A 24345-nucleotide genomic window follows, 5' to 3' on the forward strand; every position below is an offset into this window, starting at 1 on the left:
AATTATTGGACTGTGTCGTGCCCTTTTTCTGACCGTCAGCTGGAACTGACTGAGCAACTAACATTTTCATTTTCGTGTCTTTCATACGTCTTTGTTCGTGATCATGTTCTTCCCTGATTCTGTTCTGGTGGTACTGTAACATTTGTAACATTTGTGAAGGCGTATTTGCTTGCCATGTGCTCTCGACTTTCTGTACACGATTCTTAACTTGGGGCAGGGAATTCTCGACTAACTTGGTTACAAAAAGATGTGGATATGACTCGCTACTTGCTTTCAGGCCACTATTGATACCAAAACATTTCTCAAATCGGGAATAAAAATCACTAGTGTCTTCATCTGGTTTCTGTTTACAGGCTGAGATTGCATCCCAGTCCTCCTTTTTAGTAGCTAATAAACGTGGCAATACTTGTACTAACAATCCTGGTAATGCTTTAGTTTTGTCCCCAAGCCCTAGGCCTGGGGTTCGAGTATTTTCTTCGTTTTCTAATGCGGCCCACTCAATCTTTTGCTCTCCCACCTCCCATTCTTTTTCTTTCAGTTTCTCGTAAATACCGGCAGGCAATAATACTTTCAGGATTTTCATAATGTCGGGATAGGTATAATCACCCATGAGTAACATGTCTTTTATTTCACGGTGGAAACCTGCTGGGTCTTTGTCATGACTAGGCACTAGTTTCTTAATTTCTAACAGTTCCATTTTAGTTATGGGCGTGTACACAAACACGCGTCTAAAGGTATTATCATCATTCCTAACTGGATGTACTTCTCGCAAGGGATTCTGTCTGTCTATGTAATACATTTTTCTTTCTGGAGGTGGAGCTGGAACAAACTGTGTATTCAGAAAAGCATTATACCTGTGTCGATGTTCTAGAATTACTTTGATTAAGTCGGTACCTAGACCTCTCCATCTATTCGAGAGTAGCTCTATTAAAATATCGGGTAGGGGACCTGGATCAGAATGTTGGCCTTTGAACAACGTGATGAGATGCTGAATCATATATACTCCAGCTAATTTCTGTTCGTCAGGGGAAAGGTTCAAAAAGGTCTGCGCTAAGCCGTCATCACTATATTTATCAGAACTGTCAGCCCATTGTACTGCTGACCTGGCTAATTCTTGTTCATCCATGGAATCGAGTACATGGTACCCCATTCGTTCTTGAAGTATTTTATCGGTAGCCTGAAATAGATGTTCAGGGGTCTTTGGATTTGACATGGCAGCTTGAAAATGTCTCTTACTTTCTGGACGTACCGGACGTATTGAATTATTAAAAGGTCTTCCCTTACCTACATATGCTATCATTTCTCTAGCTGGTAATTGTAATTGTCCTGTTGTCGTTTCTGGTTGTTCCTCCTCCGAGGATTCATTCTTATCTGAATCTATTTCTGGTTCAGGCTGTCTTCTTTCGTGTATTTGTTCTACTACTTTTCGAATCCTTCGATACATATTTTCTATACAACTCTGTTTATCATGTTTTCCGTCTGCTATATTCTGACCCCATTTGTTAAGTGCTTTCATCTCTTCCTGGTCTACACCAGGCCTATCTCGGTCTCTTATCAAGCAGTTTATGAAGAAACGTAGTATCATTTTTTGAGTGTCAACCTTCTGATGCGCCATGGCCTCGCCAATACTTTCAGGGCCTTGCCCCGTTTGGACAAAAAGATATATTCTGTCTAGATGATCAATCATTCCTGGTAGTAACATTAAATAGTTTGCAACTCGTCGTAGACGTACTGATGATAGCATCATTCTGTCGTCTTTACCGGGTACTGGATCATATCTACAGTCTGTAAGAGGCTCCTTAAGTATGTCGTAACTCGCTGTTTGAGGTGTACGTTGTTGTGCTAAATCCCTATAAGTCAATCGATGTGTTTGTGGCGGTGTTTGAAAACCTCCTGTTGCACCTCCCGAAGTGCCAGGTCCAAAAAGGTTTAGTGGGTTAATGATAGGGAGAATAGGTGCCGGAAGGGCTGGGGGAACAGGCGCAGGATGTGGAACCGGAGGAGGAGTTTGTTGTTGCGGAAGTGGGGGTAGATTATCTCGGGGTGGAGTGCCGTCAGCAGGTGATGTGCGTGGCGGCGGAATATTAACATATTCGGGGGCTACATCGTCTAAATAGGAAGAAAGGAAAATGTCTTTTGTGGTCTTGTGACGTACTTTAGTCGGGAGCAATGGAGGGGGCAGATCTTTTGGCATTTCCGGAGTGGCCTTAGGTAAACCCTCGGCCAGAAGAGGATACATACCATTCATAAGAGTGTTTCGTTGTCGGTCTACTTGTTCTGCTTTTACTCGTATCCCCTCCTCAACTAATACGTTTTCTCGGGCTTTGTCTGAATCCTCTCTACTTTTCTCAGCTTTTCTGAGTGCTTTCTCTGTCCGTCTGTGTGATTCTTTACGCCATAATTCAATGGCATCTTTCTGTGACTGTCTGGCTTTCTTTTTCCATAATGCTTCTTCTACTCTCATGATGCAATCGGCATCCCATGTCCCAGCAGCGGGCCATCTTTGATTCTCTGCTAAATCCTTGGTATAGTCTACCCACAAATCGAGATATAATACAGCATCTAGGCCGTGTTTGTGGTACATAAAGTACCCTGGAGTGTCCCTAGGTGGAATGGGAACAGCTTCCTCTAGTATCCCTTTTCTAGTTCCTATCTGTCTTAGTTTGGAGAACAGCGGCATGTCTCAGCCGTGCTACTTGGTACTTGATACTTACTTGGACACAATTAATACAATATACACAATGATGTAGATCGAACAATCACTCATACCACGACATTAAAACACATTTAAACATTTTACAAAACGAACAACAATAACTAGGATAAAACTAACTACCTGCATACTCGATATACTGCTAAACAGTACAGATACACCGCTAAACAGTGCAGACCGGGTCTGCGTACCCAAACCCGTCTTGACCGGACACAAACTAATGCACCCGTCTAGATGCGTCCCCAGCAACGGTACTCACCGGGAAGCACGGAACAGAAGGCCTCGGAAACTCGATACTGGACTGGACCGGACTGGACTCGACTCGTGACGTAAGCACTTCGGAACTTCGGAACTGGTGGGCCTCTGAATACCTCGGACTTTGCTCTCTCAGCTAGGCTCTGGTCGGGATCCTCCACACTCCTCACCGCCTCGTCTGGGTGTCGATCGCAGCCTCAGTCACCTCCGTTGGCCTGAGGGAGATACAGGAAATCCTGCGGGTACGCGTAATTGTCCGTCAGCGCTGTGGCAGGGGGCCGGGCCTGCAACGCACCGCCGGCGCGTGGGGTGGGGGAGGGGTCCCTATTCGGGCGCCAATTATGTGGTAAATTTAAATTACCTATACTTAATTTATGCGGTGAAGTTCAATAAGAATAACTCAGTCAAAATGAAAAGGCAGAGTCCGTGGCATCTGAGTTTCAAAAGGGGTTTTATTCCTTAAAAAGGAATTGGTTCGAACCAGGTATCATTCATGTTCCATCACCACGAAGGTTCAGGAAGGGAATTACAATGCTTTATTAACAGTACATCATATATATAGTCAATGCATTACAGTGGTGATGGGTTCAAAAGGCGTAACAGCTGAGAGAAACGAGATAAGAACATAAGTACGTAACAGAAGGCGTGCACGAGGGCGTACACGGAGGTGTGTGCTAGAAACGTCACATAGAGGTGTCACATGTGGGTGGATCCCTAGAAGAATCCTGCAGAGTCAGCAGAAACATGTGGCAGAGATGCGCGCGCAGCAGCATGACGTGTGATTGACGTGTAACTGGAGGGTGAAGGGGACTTGACATTTAGCCCTACATGAGGAGACAGAAGTCTGGGGTGTCAGAACAACCTAATCCCAAATCATATCTAATATCTTGTGTTTGAGGAACTGTATTATCTAGAAGGAAAGGTCTCTCGGGCAGAGGCTATTCTATACTGACTGCTAGTGCGTGCATATGTGACTACGTGTCTATGTGTAAAGCAAGGGGGCCATGGGCCTACCATGGTAACGGAAGCTATGAATTACTTGCATGGAGACAGAAAGGCCGGGCCCTTTGCTCTGCAGCTGGGAAGGATGTTTACCTATACTACTAGACAGGAATGTATTTTCGAGGAGCGGAGCAGATAACTTGAAGGTTGAATACAGTTTTGGCAGGCGAGCAGGCCGAGCCAGGCACCGCTAGCCGCGCAGGGAGTAAGTAAAAGGTCATGGATACAGATGCAGGTCCAGGCTGCAGCTTCCAGAGGCGGAAGGCAGGAAAAGGCTTGAATGGCAGGAATCAGGGCCTAACTCGCCAGAGCTAGAAAATCGTGAAAGTGCACCATGTAAAGACGTTGGCAAGGCACACTTAGGAACTGAATATCTGACCCATTCATGGTGGATCTGAAAGAGGACATGTTAACGTTGGACGCAAATGTATTTGCATCTTCATAGCTGGTTGTGGAGGGAACTTACATGTACTAGAAGCACGTACATGGAGCCGTTGGGGTCTACGATAGGGGACACAATTGACCATAAAAATTCATATGACCCGCACTCCGGGACCGACCCTCATTGTATATCCCCAGAAACAGGGTACGCAGGAAAGGGAGAATGAGATGACAAAGGCTTTAGGAAGCACTCAGTGGTAAGTGGTAATAACCAACGACCTCCAGTTCTTCAGACAACAGCGGAGAACTTGCCTTATGACGATAAGGCTGGCCCATTGCCTGATAAAGAAACTAAGCCAGTCGATGAGCACCCAAATGTGCCTCACTTATTCACATCACCTCATTGTTAATAAGGATGGCAATGCGGTTTCTACTTTTGCTGTACAGGAAACAAACCCATGCTCAATTCAACCTTTCAACGAAGCCTTGAATCCCCAGCTGATCAAAGCTACCTAAGGGCACCTCATCACGGCTTCTGCAGAAAACAGTAACATACTAGGCGATGAAATACACCACTCCTTGGAAAGCAACAAAGGTCAACCAATAGATCACTGGCGAGAAATGATTATTCATTCCGGAATATGTCTAAAAAAGAAGCCATGACGTGCTGAATCACAGCAATGTGCTAAGACTACTAAAGCATAGCAAGATTCTAGAAAGCATAAATTCAGAATACATCAAGTCTGTTGCATTTCTTAAACCAATGGGAATGCAGTTAACAGAGCCAACTCTGATATCATTTGAAACTCTAGAACGTGCCCAAAAAGTGTTCCAAGACAAAGTCACTTTTTGGGACTGGGGGATCAAGGTGACAACATATTCCCAATCGTTATCCACCCATCTTTGAAAGAGCCCCGCGCCCCCAACCCTCCCCTACAAAACCAACGCATGATCCATTGGAGCATTTGAGGCATCAATTGTCTTCTAACATCAAAGAAGGCATACCCGACTGTTTTTTTCGGTACTACAAAATGCATGTGGGCCTGAAGGCCAGTTTACTAAGGATAAAGTAAGCCTGGGTTTGTTATCTGGCGAGCCTCTGGGAACAGGAGGGTCACATCTGACCATGCAGACGCCTCTGGCACAACATTTTGGTCCTGGCTTCCCCCAGGCCCTGAAAAGTAACAGGAACTTATTATCAGGAGATTGGACTCCATACAGTGGGGCACCAGGACCCTCAGCCAGCTCAACACATATGCCCATACAATATTTGCTCAAGGAATACAGCAGGTCTTCTAAAAAAGAAAAAAAAAAGTCGACCTCACTGTTGTTCAGTGCCTGTGGAAGTTCCAAATCATCCTCTTGCAGGAAACATTGGCAGTGCAGAAATTTCCCAAGCACCCCCAGAAAGCGAGTGCCAAAGTTTGACCTAAAGGTGTTCTAGCGATAGACACTTCAGGCCTCCTTAAAATTAAGGTGGAGCAAATCGGAGTCGCACAGAACTGGCTCCAAGCTATTAAACTCGAGAACTTAATGCAGGAGGTAAAACAACCACTCCTTTACTTAATGTATACATTAACCCATGCTCTGGAGCCAAGGCATCCGTAATGAAGCCCCATGAAGAAACAATAATTAACCTGGTGGCAGGGAATGACGCAGATCCCATAATTATATCCAGAGATTTTAATTCTAATCTGCTCCAATCTGAAATATTGGATGAAAACATAAACGCACAAAATGTACTATTTACTTGGACTATTCAAGAGCAGATATTCCTGCATCAAGAAGGAAGGATGCCTGGGGCTTGCACATTTGCTTAACAATCACATTTTTCGCACCTTAAAAATGGTAGAGGATCGGCCCAGTCCTGGACAAACATTTCACACAGGTCGGCATCCATAATAGACTACTCAGCCCCAACCTGCCTTTCCTCAAGCACATTGGGGCTTTCCATATTGAGGAACACAAGGACAGTAGCCAAAACATCCAGATAATGCTAAAACAAGGCCCAGGTGATAACCACTCTGCTAAGATCTTTATTGCCGACATACGACACAAAATTGGAGACACTGAGGTGGCTAGGGAAATTTGCATGGACGCTAGAGCAAACATGCATTGAGCTATTTGATGAGCTCTCGAGCACAATACATAATCCGAGAACACTGTGGGAACAATATTGCGCCACGCTGTTAAAGAAGTACTGTAAGAGCAATGCTTCGGGGCACGAGGTGACCACCAAGAGGAAATCTCACCATTGGATAACCAAATAGCTAATCTCAGCAAAGAAATCACTTAACAGAGAATACCCTAAACTAAAATACAATATCATGAATACAATGCAGCAGGAGAAAATAAGAAGTATGCACCAGAATTATAGATAGGCTGCATGGGTAGCTAAAAAAGATTCCTCAGAGAAATTCTGGCATAAGGTCCTGCATTCATGCAAGGCAAATTTTAATTCTTAATCCTTTATAGAATTTCAGTGCTGGCAAACCAGTGATCGGACTCATAGCATGGATCAATAATACTTCCAATTCATAAAAGGGGAGGGAAGAGCAATCCAGGTAACTACAGATTAATTGCTTCATTAGATATTGACGCCAAATATTTTGCAAGTCTAGTTCCACAGGACCTAGCAACATGGACCAACTACCCAGACCTTATCCCGTGGAATCAATCTAGTTTCCGCACAGGGCAGGGCATGCTGTCAAAATTAACTGCCCTTAATATCTGTATGAGATCTGCCCTTACCACAAGAACAACGCTTTGCATGTTCTCCAGTGAAATATTATGGCAGAAATTAACGCTTGCTGGGATCCCAACCAATACTCTACAGGCGATTAAACTGTTGTATACTAACACATGGCTCCGGGTGAAGTTAGGAGACGGTGCTAAACTTTCACAGAAGATACATACTACAACGGGCTTGAAGCAGGGGTGTGTTCTCGTCCATGCTCTAAGCTCTTTAAATGCTCACTCACACGAAACTCTGTGGTTTACCTATGACAAACATCCTGAACGCAGACAACTGCTACTAATGATTCTGACCCCGGTAGGATTACAGCACCCTTTGAATACCTGTTCTCTTAAAAAGAGAATAAATTGAATTGAAGCTCTCTAAAACTAAAGTAGTACAAAATCACTAAGAAATTTAGATCTCCGAGGGCCTGGTCCATCGGCAGATCTCATCTTGAGTGCACCACACAGTATACATATCTTAGAGTGGTATCTTAGACTTGTTCTTAAACGACACTGAAACAAATTAAGACTGGAGGATTTTTACCATCTGCTCGAGGAGGTTCCTTTAGGTCCGTTCACCGAGGTCGATTGTGGATACGACTCCTTCTGTGAGTGAATATCTGGTGCCCTCGATTCTCTGATTCCTATGTGTTGGTCCAAGTGTCATCGGAAGGAGCCGAGTCCTTGGTATGGCACTTCCTTGGCATCTCTTAAGAGGGCCTGTAGACAGGCTGAAAGATTATGGAGGAAGTCGTACGACCCAGATCTGAAGATATGTTATCTCGCCAAGGTCAAGATCTACCACAGGGCAGTGTGTCAAACTCACGCTTCCTTTTATGCTCAACAGTTTCAGAATTCTGCCAATCCATCAAAACTTATTTTTAAAGTATTAAAGGACCTGATGGCGAAGAGAGCAACTGCAGTGGAAATATGCTCGGACTCACATTGTGAGGGTTTGGCCTCTTTCTTTCATGAAAAAGTGCAAGCCATCTATCGCACTTTTCCAACGGGTTCCCTGATGCTAGAGCAGGTTGGTCGCACCTTAGGTGAGGGGGAATGTCTTTCTATCTTACCCCCCTTATCTTTGGAGGTGTTTGACTCTCTCAGCGCCAAAATCAAGTCTGGATCTCCAGCAGACCCGCTGAAACCGGCCCAACTCAAGACCCTGGCGCCGGTTTGCCGCACCCCGGTGCTGTCCTTGGTCATCCTGTCCCTCTCTTCTGGAGTGGTTCCCGTCAGATGGAAGCAGGCAGTAGTCACGCCAATTCTGAAGAAGGCGACCCTTGACCCCCTTAAACCTGAAAGCTACCGCCCTATCTCCCTTCTCCCTTGGGCCACGAAAATAGCGGAGGCCCATGTGAATGCCACTCTTACAGACCATCATGCTAGGCTTAACATTCTCGACCCTACCCAGAACAGGTTCCGTGCGGGTCACAGCACGGAGACGGCCCTTCTCTCGATGGTCGAGCATCTGCGTTCCATGCTGGATTCAGGTCGGACGGCGGCACTATTGTTATTAGATCTCAGTGCCGCCTTCGACACGGTCTCGCACGGGATTCTGATTCGGCGTCTTGAGGAGGTGGGCGTTTCTGGCTCCGCCTTGCACTGGTTTCGATCCTTCCTTACGGATAGGTCATTCCAGGTGGCGATCCCGCCCGGTAAGTCGTCATCCTACCCGTTAGACCAGGGAGTCCCACAGGGGTCATCACTGAGTCCCACCCTTTTCAATCTGTATGTGAGACCGTTGGCTGCGGTCGTCAAGCGGTGGGGCCTGACCATGGTCTCTTACGCAGATGACGCGCAGCTGGCGGTCACACTGAGTGGGGACTCAGACCTGGAGGCTCCAAGGTTCTGTGATGGTCTGCGGGAAGTGGCTAACTGGATGAATTCCAACTGTCTCCAGTTAAACACCAAGAAGACGGAGATTATGGTGGTTGGTAAACAGGTGGCTTTGTGGGGTGACAAATGGTGGCCTTCGGAGTTGGGTGTGACTCCCCTCCCAGCGGCAGAGATAAAAAACCTGGGGGTGTGGCTTGATCCTTCTCTGAGTTTCATCTGTCATACCAAGAAGGTGGCGGCTTCTAGCTATGGCATCATCAGAGGACTTCGACCCATCCTCAAATTCTTTGATGCACCCACAAGACAGCTGGTGGTCCAAGCATCAGTGCTGTCCCGGCTGGACTATGCCAGCTCCCTACTGGCGGGGGTTAACCAGTCAGAATTTCTGCGACTCCAGCGGGTTCAAAACGCTGCGGCCCGACTGGTGACAGGTCTGCCTAGGCGGTGCTCGGTGTCCAATGCCCTGCACTCTCTCCACTGGCTCCCTGTGCAGCAGAGGATTAGATTCAAGGTTCTCTGCCTTGCATTTAAAATCCTCAAGGGTACTTCCCCACAAATCTTGGAGAAACTGCTGATCCCCTATGTCCCCTCTCGCACTCTTAGATCGCTAGGCCAGAACTTAGCAGTGGTCCCGCGTTTTAAGTTGAACAGAATTGGTGGCCGCTCCTTTCGAGTCCTGGCAGCGAGCTGGTGGAATTCTCTTCCTCCACAAATCCGGGCCATCAATGAGCTCCTTCAGTTTAGACGGGCTATCAAGACCTTTTTATTTGTTTAGCTCATCTGTTGTGTCCCTTCTCCTTTCTGCCCGCTTTTAATGTTGTGTTGTGTTTACCTTCTCAAAGCGCCAGGACGCCCCTTTGCTGGGGCAGCTGTGCGCGGTACAAATAAAAATAACATAACATAACATTTGATTCTGGAGGGTCCTTCATCCCATATATGGAGGGCATGAAGCTTAAGTCTGCCTCTCTAACATTAGGATATACTCAGCTTGAAAACATATTGCATGGCCCCATTCTCAGTCTTCTGCGGCAGGTGATGCCAGCCAAACTACTGCCCACTATAGAATATGGTTCTGAAATTGTGAGAGAGAAAATGGCACTTAACTACCAAGACCTACCGCTCAGTTTTTAAATTGCCTAACTACACCTAGCAGGCCAGCTGTGCCTTGACTTTGGCCTCATTAAATTTTACTGGGCTATTAAAATAGCATTCCTGAAAATGTGTCACTCCTTCCGCCAGGCCGATAACAAAACAGTGTCAGCCTGAGTCTGGCAGGAAATAATTTCAGGCAACCCAAAAAGTCTATCTAAAGAATGCAATGCACTTCCTCCACGCAGAAAACATATGGGACTTGCAAATACAGACATCCATTCTAACACCAAGTCACTTTCCTTTCATGAGGATAAAGCCACCCTGGCTATGAAAAGGCATGCCTGACAAGTTATTAACTCTTACAAAGTTTTAAAACATCAGTCTTATTTCGACCAAGGATGCCCATTCCATCCGAAGTTAGCATTCATGTGCCTGTGGTTTGGTGACCAGCCCAACCAGAATCATATCCTTACCTGGTCCAGGACAGACAAATGGGGCAAATGCAGGCTCTGCAGAGCGAGTAAAGAGTTGATTGTTCCCAATTTAACTGTTTGTCTAGTGTTACTGGAAAGGAAAAACTATAAAGAGCCTGTTTTAACCAAGCCGGAGTTAGAACTTGTAGACAAGAGCTCATACAGGATCTCAACCCCGAAAATACTCGTTTGAACATAAGTGTTAACACATTTGCACAGTTCTTCATCAATATACCTTATTTCGGTCTGGTGAGAAAAAAAGTGCAGTTGCAATAAATACATTATAAGAAATAAAAACACAGAGCAGACAAATATATAAACATTATGATAAACAGTAACCATGCAATAAGCCTGGGAGGGGACCTCAGGGAAAACTGTTACGTCTATCAACATAAACCTCCATTTTAGCCTAAGACTTGGCTATAACGTGGTCTGCCATGTTCAGTGCCTTGGCCACACCAAGAGAAGGATTATCCCTCTCATAATGTCCGTAGATATTAAGTGCCCCGGCCTAATAAATAGTTTTAGAAGTTCCCATAGAAAGAGGCAAGATTAAAATCAATTAGTAAAAACAATTTAGGCTATTAGTACATGATTTGTAAGACGTATACCTCACACATGAGCAGTAGCAATAATGGTTACAGATTCCCTGTTAGATTTTTGATTTGTATCAACCAAGCCCCCCAAACGAAGCGTGAGATCGCAAATACTATTGACTCTTTCGTGTCACTTTTCAATAATCGCACTGCCTCCCACTAGTGTCTCCAACTTACACAATGCAACTATCCATTTGTTGCGTAAAATGGAATATCTGGAGCAAAAGGGCAGAAAAAGGACCTCTGTTTCCTTTGACGACAGGCAGAACTGGGCAGGTCTCTAGCTCACACTCCATTTGAGTTATCTCCAGGTAAAGGATCTTAAGGGTAGCGTGCCAGATCTGAACTGGAAATACAGAGGTTTTGCCCCGGCAGGATAAATCTTGTCCAAAGAGATTTCAAAACTGGGCAAACATTTGAGAAACAGGAATTGCCCTGTTAGGTACCCCTCCCTGCCTGTGCTCAACCAAGAATCTAGTTAAAGCCCCATCCCACTAGATTTTATTCAAGAGCAGCTTATCACCTTTAGTGACTTCTTCAGGACTAATCCATACGTTTCCCAAATTAAGCAGTTCAAACTACTTTTAGACATCCTTCAACCATGGGGGGAGGACATGTGTGTCACAATTAATCAGGTCGCTGAGTGCCTCTCTGTAAATAGTTAATTCCGGGGTAGACCAAACCATCATCCAGTATAACAATGGTTTAAGAAAAGATACCAAGTGGAAGGGGTTAAGGGCTAGATCAAATCTCAATGGAACCAATGGGGCGGTTTGCAGCAAAAGACCTCTAATAAATTGGTTTCCCCAATAGATAATACGGATGCATCAGTCTAGCCCCAAATTTCTGCACCGTAAAGGGAGGCCGACACTGGAGTGGCTTGATAGATTTTTTGGGCCGGTGACACGACCCCTTCTGGCGCGGACTTGTGTTTCCTTTTGATTAAGAGTGCGCACTGGTTTAGTCCGACGTTACTCTTATCTATTTGGATCCCCTATTTTAGAGAATCTGACATCCTTATGTCCAGATAGTCGAAGTGGACAGTCGGCTGTATCAGGGAACCATCAATTCTCATTTTTCCGTTCAAAGGACATGTGAGGATTAATCCCCATAGCTTTGGACTTGTCGTGGTTTATTTCTAAGCTTCTGTTTTTACAGAAAGCTGCAAACGAGTCTGCAGTCCCATCTGGATTCTGAAAATAAGTAGCGTGTCATCAGCAAACATTAGGATCGGGACTGGGATACCAGTAAGTTTTGGGGCATCATGTACAATTGCACAGGCACAGTTCACTGCCCCATTAATATACATACTGAATAAGGTTGGAGCTAGTACACAGCCCTGTTTGACGCCCCTTCTGATGGGAATCTTTTCTGTGAAGTCACCAATGTTGCTCCACCTTACTGGAGCAAAGGTGTCAGTATGCAATACTCTGAGAATCCAGAGAAGATCCTCTGGAACCCCGTAATTCCCCAGCACCCTCTATAGCCTTTCCTTAGGGACCCGATCGAAAGCTGACGAATGCCAATAAAGGTCACATATAAGTGTTCTTTCTTTAGGGTGACTAACTTCCAACACAGAATATTAAAACGAAATTCCTAGACAATGGTGCTTATTCTGCTCCTGAAACTTACTGGGGCATCTTCCAGGATATGGTTGTCGGCAAGCCAAGTTTGCAGCTTAGTTAGTACCTGTCTGCAGAATATCTTTTGGCTGTTATCCAGTAAGCTAATAGGCCTGTAGTTTGATGGTTTATCCTTAACCCCTTTTTATAGATTTGGACAGAAGTAGCGCCCTGCCAGAATGGTGGAATTTTACTGCCCTTCATCATGGCATTACCCATGAGATTGAGGTAAGGGACCCTGACCTCAGGTTTTGATGAAAAACAATCTCCTGGGATACCATCTAGTCCTGGCCCCTTTCCTTTCTTAGTTTGTTTACGGGCATTCTCTGTTTCGCTTAGGGAAAAACAGGGAGGGTCCCTGCCTGGACGGGCCACACTCATTGCGTAGGTGGAGGGTTGATGGGGCATTAATACATCCACTGTCTCCTGGGGCCCATCAAACTACCCTCCTTGAGCCTCCTCCTTATAAAGTGACGTAAAGTGGGTAACCCATTTATTGGGCTGGACAACAACCTCCAGGTGGTCATCAATGGTGCATGTGCCTTCAGCCACTACCTTCCAGAAGGACTTGAGGTTTTTGCTATCAAGTGCCTCGGTTAGGTCAGCCCATTGGCCCCACTCCCATCTCTTTTTTGCTGCCATCAGTGTGGACTTCTACTTTTTCCTGGCCTTAGATATCTCCGGTTTGCTGCCTTTTTAAAATATTTCTATGAGAGCGTTTTTTTCCTGTTTACAATCTTTACCAAACCAGCTAGGTCGTTTCTTAATGATACTTCCCTTTGTTCTAGCCTTAAAGAAGAGGGGTTTTATTTGATCCAAGAATTGGCAGTCCGCTGTGACAAAGTCAAGCTGACAATGAGTGGTAGCAGGCGCATCCTAGGGCGAAAAAAGGTAAATAGGGGCTTCATACATTTGCCTCTGGAACACCACATTAGATGAAATTTCAGCCCATTTTATGTTACGCCCATTATTAACTGTCTCGATTGAGCTGGAAAAAGTTATGGGCACCAGGGTATCACTCATGAATATGGCTAAGTCGAACCTGACACATAAAACCTGGTGATCACTGTCTGGCCTTGGCATGATGACCATGTCCACAAGCGCTTGCTTGAGTGCCTGGTCAATGAAAATGTAATCCATACGACTATTTGAAACACCTCTTTTAAAAGTTGGACTTGGAGGGAAGTCAGAGTGGGTGATGCCATTGGCAATTCTCAGGTCAAATTCAACTATCAGTTCTTCTAATTGGGAGGTGACAACCATTTATTTCAATGCTACCCTGGAGATGCTAAAGGCTCTGCAAGTCTTGCCATATTCATTCCATCCCGAGAGAGTCTACTATTGCAATCTCTTTTCTAAAACAACTTGGTTGGATTGGGTCAGCATACTTGTGATCTGGTAAAATATTGGGGAGACCAAGTTGGGAGGGACTGATCTAATGTATATATTAACAATAAAAAATTGTCTCTCTACCTGAAACGTATTCACTGTAATTTTCAGGCTTAAGGGATCTTTACTGTTGCATGAAACCAGATTGGTCCTTGGAAAAAGATCCAACCTGAGCCAGATTATCAAACCCCCTGACACTCTACCAGATGGAACCGCATTGACGGAGTAGGTGTAGAACCCACTCCTGTATACTGGGTCCACTGTCCAGGTCTCCTGTAGGCGAACAATATGATGCTGATCTATGAATGTTCCGCATTCAGGGTCAGAGAGTTTAGTTCCAATACCCGCAATATTCCAAGATAAAAAACGAAGATATGAGTCCCTCAATAAGCCCTACTGAAGGGAGGCGCCCAGGGGCCTTGTCAAGCGCGCCTTTAAGATGGGACAGAGACCTCGCCACCTTTCTCCAAGGTCTACACGCCCTATTGAGCTTGTTCACATGGGTGAATTTTGTTAGATTACTTGGCTTTGGCCTTCTCTGAGCAAGGCCCCTTTGGCATAGTTGATGTCAGTAGATCTGTGAGATAGGATGACTCCGCTATAGGTGCCAAGGGCTGGGGACACTCAGATCTTTCACGTGGTGCGGGAAATGGGGACGCTGGTTGGCTATAGGGGATGTTATATTTAAGATGTATTAATGAGTTAGTCCGCAGCCTTAACCTTAGCTCTAATGATGTTAACTCATCTGCTAGAGTGCTAGACTTAAGTTTGAGACATATGCTGTCACATGTGTTCTGCCCGAGCTGATACATGTGGCCTATAATATGTCTTCCCTGATTATAGATCTACAGCCCCTGACATGTCTCAACCAGTGGGTCAATTTGATGATTGAGTCAGAAGATTTATAAGCAACTTTCAGGAGTTGGGGCACATTCAGCAAATAGATATCAAAATGTTTAGAGGTGATAGGGGTGGTATCAATCAAGGTTCTTTGAGTGGAAGAGCTATGTGGGGCATCGTAATATATGGCCTGGCAATATATGTTTGTCGAATGGGCCACTACTATTAGACCTATACATTTCTCTATTTGAATCCCTAGGCACCCTATGGTTGCCTGTTATGTTTTGTGATTAGGTGGAGTACTTGACGTGTCTCTGTGGTACATTGTGCTAGGGACAACCTGTTGTTTGGTAGATGTCTAGACCAGCTCTTTTTTCGTCATGGCATTGGTTGAGTTAGTTAGATAATGTATCCATTTTCTCAATGAGGACCATAGACAACTTTTCCAACGTCCCCCTTAAGCTATCAATTTCTCCCCTTAGTAAGTGGATTTGACTTGGTAACACTGCTTCCATCTTGCCATTCACCAGAGAGGGATGGGGGCATAGCTGGCTAGGACCGGTTTCCGTTTCCAGATCTACCAGAGCGGCAAATCTGTTTGAACAGTCAACGTTCACCACGGGGCTTAACACACTTTGCATTTGACTTAAGTAGAATGCCTGGGTTGGCGGCAAAACATTAGTAACTGCTGGTGGCTCCGAATGAAAAGTATAAGCTCATACTCTTTTCTTTTCCCTGTGTTAATACTCAGGTCCTTAGTGGCCAACAGACCTTCGACCTCTTCTATCAGGTCATCTATTTCACTCAAAGTGCAATTTTTAGCAGAGTGCCTAGGTGCTTTACGTACACCTTTGGCCCCTGCTGGTTTATCTGATGCATTGCGCTTACCCATGTAACACCCCTCCTGGCTACCGCACTGAGAAGAACAACTTCGAAAGAATGGTTTACAACAAAGCAATTTCTAGTTTCTACTCACAATAAAAATATGCGTGAGGTTTAGATCACAAACATTTACTACAGCTAAAGCAGGGGAGCCCAATTGATAAGCTCCCAGAACTAACTACTGTGGCCCAGATAATAATGTCAGTTTTGTTCACACAGTCAAACCTTCGGGAACAGGTATCCACATGGTAAGATGGTCCAGCCAGTGATGCACAGGGAGGTGATGCTTGGTTCCGGCGTATAGACAGAGGAGCCAGTTACCGGGTTTTGCAAAATGTAATTACAGCAGAAAGAGATGAGAAATAAGAAAATATTAAAACTGACCAGGAGGCACGGTGGGAAGGGGGGGGGGGGGGGGGGGGGGGTGCTGTCCTGCCTCTTCCTGTCACTGCAGGAGTTTGGAATGTGCTTTATAGCGCCAACACTGATGTGCTGCTGTAAGGTTGCAGAAACCGCCTCCTGAGGCCCTGTGAATTCTGGGGTATGGAGCCCTTGAGCAAGACAGCTCGAAATTCGTTAGGTCACTTGTTTTATGCCCTCATACGCCCCGTACTCCTCGTTCCCCATTGAAGGAGACAACCTGCATAGGCTAATGCATTGTTAGCTGCCAAAAAAAATAATCCTCTACCACCAGTGCATTACAAAGGCATCCTCCTGCCTTCCAATTCGAAACAACCCAATCAGATCTCTTTGTGAACACTCCCCGCAAACAGACTATGGATAAAAATATTTTTAAAAGATCACCAACAATAGATGGTATACGCGCTGTGATGCTTATGGATCTTACCCAAGTGCCGCGATTGCCATTACAACACAGTTCAATTCAGTTACATTTAGGTGTGGTGTGGTGGCTTTGTTTGGGATCAGAAAGACCTACTGCATCAATTAGTGCAGAGGCAAGAGCGGAGATGAGAGAGTTAGAGCCTGTTGTCCTAGTTATGTTATGTTAATAGAAGCTTGTAAAGCGCACTGTCACCAAAGGTTTCATGGCGCTAATCATATGTGGTGTAAATGCGGAAAGCTGGTTAGCGAGATTGCCCGACTAGCCATGTTTTTAGGGCCTTTCTAAAGCCCAACAGATTGTTACAGGACCGAATGAAATGAAATGAAATGAAAACAATATTTAATAAAGCGCACTCCTGCCAAGCGGCTTCCTGGCGCTGGGGCACCTGGATCAGAACTCACAGAGGGGAACACAAGGGAACCTAAGAAGGGAAAGCCAAAGAAAAAAGAAAAGTTTTTAAGGCTTTACGGAAGTGGCTAAAAATGGGAATGGAGCGAAGATGAAGTGGGAGACTATTCCAGGACTGGGGAGCCAAGACCGAAAGACGAGTGCCCCCGGATCTGGATTTACGGAAGCGGGGAATGTGAAGAAGGGAGAGAGAGGAAGAGCGGAGGGTGCGACTGGGAACATAGGAAAAAATGAGGGAAGTGATGTAAGCAGGGGCAGAGCGAGAGTGGGCACGAAAGGCAAAGCAAGCAAGTTTGAAAAGGGATCTGAAGCGGATAGGGAGCCAGTGAAGGGATTTCAAAGCCGGGGTAATGTGAGAGGATTTGGGGAGGGAGAGAATGAGACGGGCCGCCTGGTTTTGAATGGCCTGTAAGCGTCGGGATTCATGGGAGGGAATGCCCACGTACAGGCCATTGCCATAGTCGAGGCGTGAGATGACTAAAGCCAAGACTATGGTTTTAAGCGCGTCGATGGTGAAAAAGCGAGATATCTTCCGAATGAGACGGAGGGAAAGGAAACATGAAGACACAACAGAGCTGATCTGGCTGTGCATGGTTAAGTCAGAGCTGACTTTAATGCCAAGGGTACGAACAGAGGAAGAGGGCGTGGGGGGGGGGCCGAAAGAAGGGGGCCAATGTGCAGGGGACCAAGGGTTAGAAGGGCCACCCGTGAGGACAAGTTCCGTCTTATCGGGGTTGAGCTTGAGATGGTTGGCGCTCATCCACTCAGAGATAAAGATAAGGGTGGAACTGAACTTGGGAATAGAATCGGGAGAGGAAGACAGATCAAAGACAAGCTGGAGGTCATCTGCGTAATTATATACAGAGACCCCCAGCTTGAGAAGAGAAGAAACAAGGGGACAGATGTACAGATTGAAGAGGAGAGGGGAAAGAGAGGAGCCCTGAGGAACTCCACAGGTGACCGGGCAGGAGGGGGCAGAGAAACCGGAGAGATGAACAGCCTGATGCCTATCCTGAAGAAAGGATGAAAGCCAGGAGAAGGCCGCGCCCCGAATGCCCGCTGCGCAGACACGGTCGAGAAGAATGGAATGGTCGACCGTGTCAAACGCAGCGGACAAGTCGAGAAGCACCAGGGCTTGGGGAAGGTTAACATCTGCTTGCCCTTGAGTTCGTCCAAGACCGCTAGAACCACCGCTTCTGTGGAATGGCCAGGGCGGAAGCCCGCCTGGTGGGAAGATAAAAGACCATTGTCCTCGATGTATGAGGAAAGGCAGGAGGTGACATGGGTCTCTAGGATTTTACCCAAGTAGGGGAGAAGGGAGATAGGACGGAAATTAGCGGGGAGGGAAGGATCTAAACCAGGTTTTTTTAGAATGGGGAGCACAACAGCAGATTTAAAGGAAGAGGGAACAGTACCAGAGGCCAGTGAGGAGTTGAGAAGAGAGAGGGGAGGACCAGGACAATTAGTGAAGAGGATTTTGAGGATGCGCGCGGGAACACCGTCCAAGGGAGAGCCAGATTTAACTTTAGACAGATAGTTGTGAAACAAGTCAGGGGAGATAGGGGGGAAAGTGTCGAGGGAAGAAGAAGGAGGAGTGGCAGGGCTAGTGAGGATAGGCTGAGGCACAGTAGGAATGTTAGCTTTAATTTTCGCAATCTTGTCGATAAAAAAGTTATTGAGTGAGAGACAGAGGGGTTGGGAAGGAACCAAGCCGGGGGAGGAACGATCAGAAGTGGCAAGATTGCGAACCAAAGAGAAGATTTCGCGGGGTTTATTCACAGAGAGCGATACTCTCTCCGTGAAATAGGAAGTTTTGGCATTGAGGACTGCTTTTTTGTAGTTGGTAAGGAGTTGTCTGTACTGAGCACGCAGAGGGGGGGAGTACTGACGTCTCCAGAGGCGTTCCGCCCGCCTGAGATCAAGTTTTAGTGCTTTGAGCTCAGTGGAGAACCATTTGTGCGCGTCGTATGGACGAACCGCTTTGATCTTTTTAAGCGGGGCCACACGGTCACACGAAGCAGCAAGCCATGTGCTTAAGGCTTTGGCCTGGGAATCAAGGGGGAGACAAGTAAGATCAGGAGCGGAAGAAACCAAAGAGAGTGAAAGGGAATCAAGGTCGGTATGGTTCCAGTTGCGGGCTAGAAGGTTTTTAGGGGGAGAGGGTTTGTCAGCCACACCTAAGTGAACAGAAAAGGAAATAATAGAGTGATCAGACCAGACACAGGGAGAGGTGGAGGGAGGTAAAGCAAGGGGACAAGACGACCAGATTTGGTCAAGTATATGGCCATGCACGTGGGTCGGGGCTGTGACGTAAGAGGTAAGATTCAGACATTGAAGAGTGGCAGAGAAGTCTTTAGAAGAAAGATCTTCCTTAGGGTCTCCTGGCCAGAAGTTAAAGTCACCAAGAAGGAGCACAGAGGAGTTGTTGACCACGAGGGTGGCCAGCAACTCCTGGATGGAGGCTACAAAGCAAGGCATCGATTGAGGGGGGCGATAGACAAGAACCACAGTGAGGGGGGAAGGAAAGTTGAGGGAACGGGCCACCAGGTAGTCCACGTTAGGAATGGGGGGGTGAGGAAGGAGCTGAAATTTAAGTGACGACCGGACAATCATCGCCACCCCCCCGCCGGCCTTGCCATCCGGGCGGTCAGCTCGGAGGGCATAGTAGGTGTCGGGGAGGATGGCTAGAAGATCAGGGAGAGAGTCAGTAGTGAACCAGGTTTCGGTCAAAAATAAAAAGTCAGGAAAGTCAGTGGTTAAAAGTTTAAAAAGTGCTGTCTGGTGTTTAACTGCGGACCGGGTGTTGAGTAGGTAGGCAGAGGCAACCGTGGGGGCCGAGGGGGAATGAGGAACCGGAGGTGAAGTAGAGGGGAGAGGAGGGGAGTCAGAAGAGAGAGGAGTCGGGTGAAGTAGGGGAGAAGAGAGGATTCCAAGTGATTGTAGGTGATAAAGGGGGAGAGGGGCAGGAGAAGGAAAGGCGGATAGGGCAGTAAGTTGAGCAGCAGTATAAACCAGGCGAGAGGCAGAGTGTGTGGCCCCTGGTCCCGGCCCGTCGCGGACGGGCGCAGACAGGCTTATCTCAGGCGCAACTTCGGCGTGCCTTCGTCGCGCCCGCTGCGCCGTCGGTAGACAGGAACAGTTATGTAGGGGCGACACATGGAGAGGGAGGGTCAAGGGGGCGTGACAGGGGGTGGAGGAGCCAAAGCGCTGCAGCGCCGAGGACAGACCCGCCCAAGATGGTGGAGCCGCCCGTCCCCTCCGAGAGTCAGGCGAGGAGGGGGCGATCAGCGGCGGCGGTCTGGTCCTGGTCGCGTGCAGGGAAGGGGCAGCCAGGAAGGATCCGAGCGCCGGGATCGAGGCGCAGTGCAGGTATGTGGCCAAGTTTTTAAAAAAAGCAAGAATGCTTGAGAGTCTCGTTGCTCCCGGAGTCGCCTCGGGAGATCAGTTTGCAGGTCGGTGAGCCCAGGTGAATGGACTTTCAGAATCTGGCTGCAAGGTAGGAGAACCTGCGGCCTCCCTGCCTTTTCAGTTTGATGGCTGGTGTAGTGAGTAAGTAAAGGTGGACCGATCGAAGATTACGGGTAGGGACATGCTTTGTGATTAAACTGCTGAGAAATTTTGGACTGTTACAGTACAGTGCTTTGAAGACTAGGCAGCCCGTTTTGAAGGCGGCTCGTTGGGCCACGGGCAGCCAATGGAGCTTTTGCAGTGAGGGCATGGCCGATTCTCATTTTGGCTGTTTGTAAATTAGTCGTGCTGCCTGATTATTAACCAGTTGTAAGCAGTTAGACAGGACCTGAGGTAGTCCGATATAGAGGGAGTTAGAGAAATCTAGTCGTGAGAGCACCAGCGCAATCAGTACTTGGACGAGAGCTGCGTGAGATAACAGGTGAGCAATCTTCCTAATTTATTGCAGTTGAAAGAGGCTGGTAGAGACCACTGCCCCCACCTGGCCTCTAAGTGAGAGATCAGCATCAATGACCACCCCTAAGCTTTTTACTGAGGGGCAAGGGGTGGGAGGAGATCCTAGTTCACTCGGTCAGAAGTGTGATCCCCAGTGAGCAGCACTATTCCCAGGCAGCACCAGTTCCGTCTTACCCGGGTTGAGTTTTAGCTGATTAAGATCCATCCAATGCTTGATATGAAGCATCGTAGATTGGAACTCAGCGGCGGTATTAAGGGAATCTAAAGGGAAGATGATCTTAAGGTAGTCGGCATAATTAAAAACCGTTATTCTTCTGGCTTTGAGTGAGTGGATCAGAGGCCGGATATAGAGATTGAACAACAGTGGGGAGAGGGACGCCTGATGTCTTCTGGGCCTGACTGCTTTAGCAAATTGTTGGCGAATTGCTAGTTTCTGTGCAGGAGAAACGCTGGTGCAGGAATCCTCTGGGAACGGCCCCCGCTGAAGTGGCTGTGGGCTGGAGAGTAGGCATGGATCCCTCTGCGATGAAATGGCCCGAAACAAAGCAGAGGACAGAGAGAATTGATACTGCACAGTTGATTCTGATGAAGGTAAAGGCCCACTCAGTGAGTTTAAAACAACAACAACTACAGGTGTAGGTGACACAGGAAATGAAGTAGCTTCCCCAATGGAGACACTTTTTCTACTGATCTACCGTGAAACATCTTTGTTCTTAAATCATTTATCGTTTTAGCATGTAAATATCTTACTGTAATGTTTTTAAAATGTATTTTGGTGTAATGGTTTTAATCAACTATACACTTTATTAAAATCTGAAAATCTAAATGCCTATGTGACAATGCCAACTACCTGATGCCAATAAGGTTTTTGGAAAAGAAAAAGTCACATATTTATGCTTACATCAAATTTTCACAAACAAAACACCATGTTATTATATTGTCATAAAGGTTATGTAAGGATGCACTCAAGCATTGTAGCAATGTCTGTGATTTCACCAATAGTAACTCATATATATTTAAGACTCACAACTACAAGAAAAAAACATTAACTAGTCTGAGTTTGAGATTGAACGAGCAAACTGCTCTGCAAAAGATACTTACGATTTCATCGATGTTTTTATTGGAGAAGTTCAGATGTGTGATCTTTTTTAGGTACTGCCCCAGAGATTCATCTTTTCTGTTTTTGAAATAATTGCTGCTTCTTGCAATGAGCTCAACTGTGAGCCGAACCATCCTGAGCCCGGTACTTCAGAAAGCAAAGGTGTGAGCTTCAGGATGTCCCAACAAACATCCTAAAGAGAGACTCCACAACTGCCTGTAAAATGAAAACAAATTAGCTCAGGATTTGCAGTTGCTGAACCTTATATACAACCGAGCTAACTTTCTCTATTTTTGGGTATGCAATACACAACATGCATCAACTCAGAGATACGAAATTGAAAATCAAAAAAACATTCAAGGAATGCCTTTGCATCCTGTGGGAACATCGAGGCACCTGGGAGTTACTGGAAGACTGCCCTCGCTATGGAAAATATCTCATAGCCTTTTGTTTGAGGTCATCAGAGCCTGTGCTTGAAGACAATTCGAAACATGTTGCACTGCTTTCATTCACAGCATTCAAACTTTCTGAATATAGAAACAATAGGTGGTAAGTGATCTACCTTCGAGTGGAGGGCATTCCGCTAATTGCTCCCCATCTGGGATATGTATCCTTAAGGCATGTTTTAGTTGTAGATATTACAGAAATTCCATAGCAGGCATTTGATACTCCTCTTTTGTGCCAGGCTATTTTAACCCAACTAGTTGCTATTCCCTGCAAGCAGCATCAATGAAACCAGCATCTATCAAAGTACACCATCTTCAGGTAACCACCATCGATTAACCTTCAAGTTACTGTATCAATGAATACAGCATTAATATTTTTTTCACATTTACAGTTTAGAACGGAAGAAAGTGTGATATGCCTTTAACCACACATCCTTTCTAACAAAGATTAGATCTCTCCTTGTCGAGCTTATGTAGTCTGACTGCTGCAGAATGCCACCTAAATACACTTTGATGTTCTGCAGCTCTCATGTATGAAATTGTGTGAGGCCTCAGTCCATTGTTTACATTTCTTACACAAAGGGGTTCTATTGCTTTCAAATGACCAGATCTGGAAGCCAATGTTGCTTTTGGAAATAATGGAACATCTCTTACATTATAGTCTGCCTCTAACAACTTTATCGCAGCCCTTAAAGTGGCGAGCTACATCATCAATTGGGTGGTCTACAATGCATCCCTGTCATTCAGGGTCAGGTCACCTGAAAATTTTTAAATGTATTTGTGTAATCTTTATATCTGCCGTTTTGTGTGTATGTCAGTTTAACATTGACTGAGTCTATGCATTTTTCCTACCTAAATAAAGTTATTGATTCCCGCCCACTTACAGTGGGGGCCATGCTACTTCACAGTTTTGACGAATAATAGGGTTAGAGCAGACTTCCCTCAGATGCATAGTCGTTTCAGGAAGGGGACTGTTGATTTTTTTTTTACCAGTAGGTTCAAAAGCTTGCCAATGACTAGGATCCAACATTTTCAACAACGCACATGGAGTGTAGTATAAATTCGAAGAATCTCCAGCTCATTTCAATACATTTGAATACCAGCTCCGTCTTCGAGGAGAATAGTGCAATTTTATCACTCTATACCTCTCATTTTGGTATCTTCACTGCTTGTCTCCTACGGCAAATAACGCCAGAGTGGCCCTAGTGCACCAAAAAGACATTAGTGTGCTGGGGCATATAACTAGTGTAGGAAAGGGTCAGTTTTGACATGGTCACCTCCACTTTTTGCCTGGTAAATGATGCAATTTTGATAGAACGGCATTGGGTTCCTGTTATCCTGGTCCCCAGTGTCAGATCTTTCCCTAAAACTGTACAATTTTTCCTCCCAATTGTAAATACCTTTAACACTCCTGTAAGTCCCCAGTAAATGGTACCCCTGGTACCTAGGGCAACAACGCTAAATAGGGTCTCTAAGGGCTGCAGCATGTATTGTGCCACCCTAAGGGACCCCTCACCCCACTCACGCAAACTGCCACTGCAAGCTGCATGACATGGTGCAGACAAAAGTGAAGACACATGGCACACCTCCTGTGTGCCATGCCTGCAGACACTGCATGCAATATTTGTTAATCACCCCTACAGCCCTAAGGCAGGGTGCATTATATTACCTGTGAGGACATATCTACATGAGCAGAAATGCCCTTGTGATGTCCGGGTCGATTCTTGGACATGGCCAGTGAACTGAGCACTGGTGATTATAAGTTCTGGAGCTACGATGGGCGTGGTTTGGACGCCGAGAG

General features: G+C 46.1%; 1 protein-coding gene across 2 annotated transcripts in view; it reads right to left on the reverse strand.

Annotated features, from left to right (window-relative positions):
- PPP1R42 (protein phosphatase 1 regulatory subunit 42) overlaps window positions 1-24345 on the reverse strand; it is a 655757-nt gene that overhangs the window by 384532 nt on the left and 246880 nt on the right. For both annotated transcript variants that reach the window (XM_086965837.1, XM_086965838.1), the window contains one exon: window positions 22101-22314. In XM_086965837.1, the coding sequence (XP_086821963.1) occupies window positions 22101-22232 (132 nt within the window). In that variant the 5' untranslated portion in view covers window positions 22233-22314. The remainder of the gene's footprint in view (window positions 1-22100; window positions 22315-24345) is intronic.

This window comes from Lissotriton vulgaris, chromosome 4_1, assembly GCF_964263255.1.
Source record: "Lissotriton vulgaris chromosome 4_1, aLisVul1.2, whole genome shotgun sequence".
Lineage (NCBI taxonomy): Eukaryota > Metazoa > Chordata > Amphibia > Caudata > Salamandridae > Lissotriton > Lissotriton vulgaris.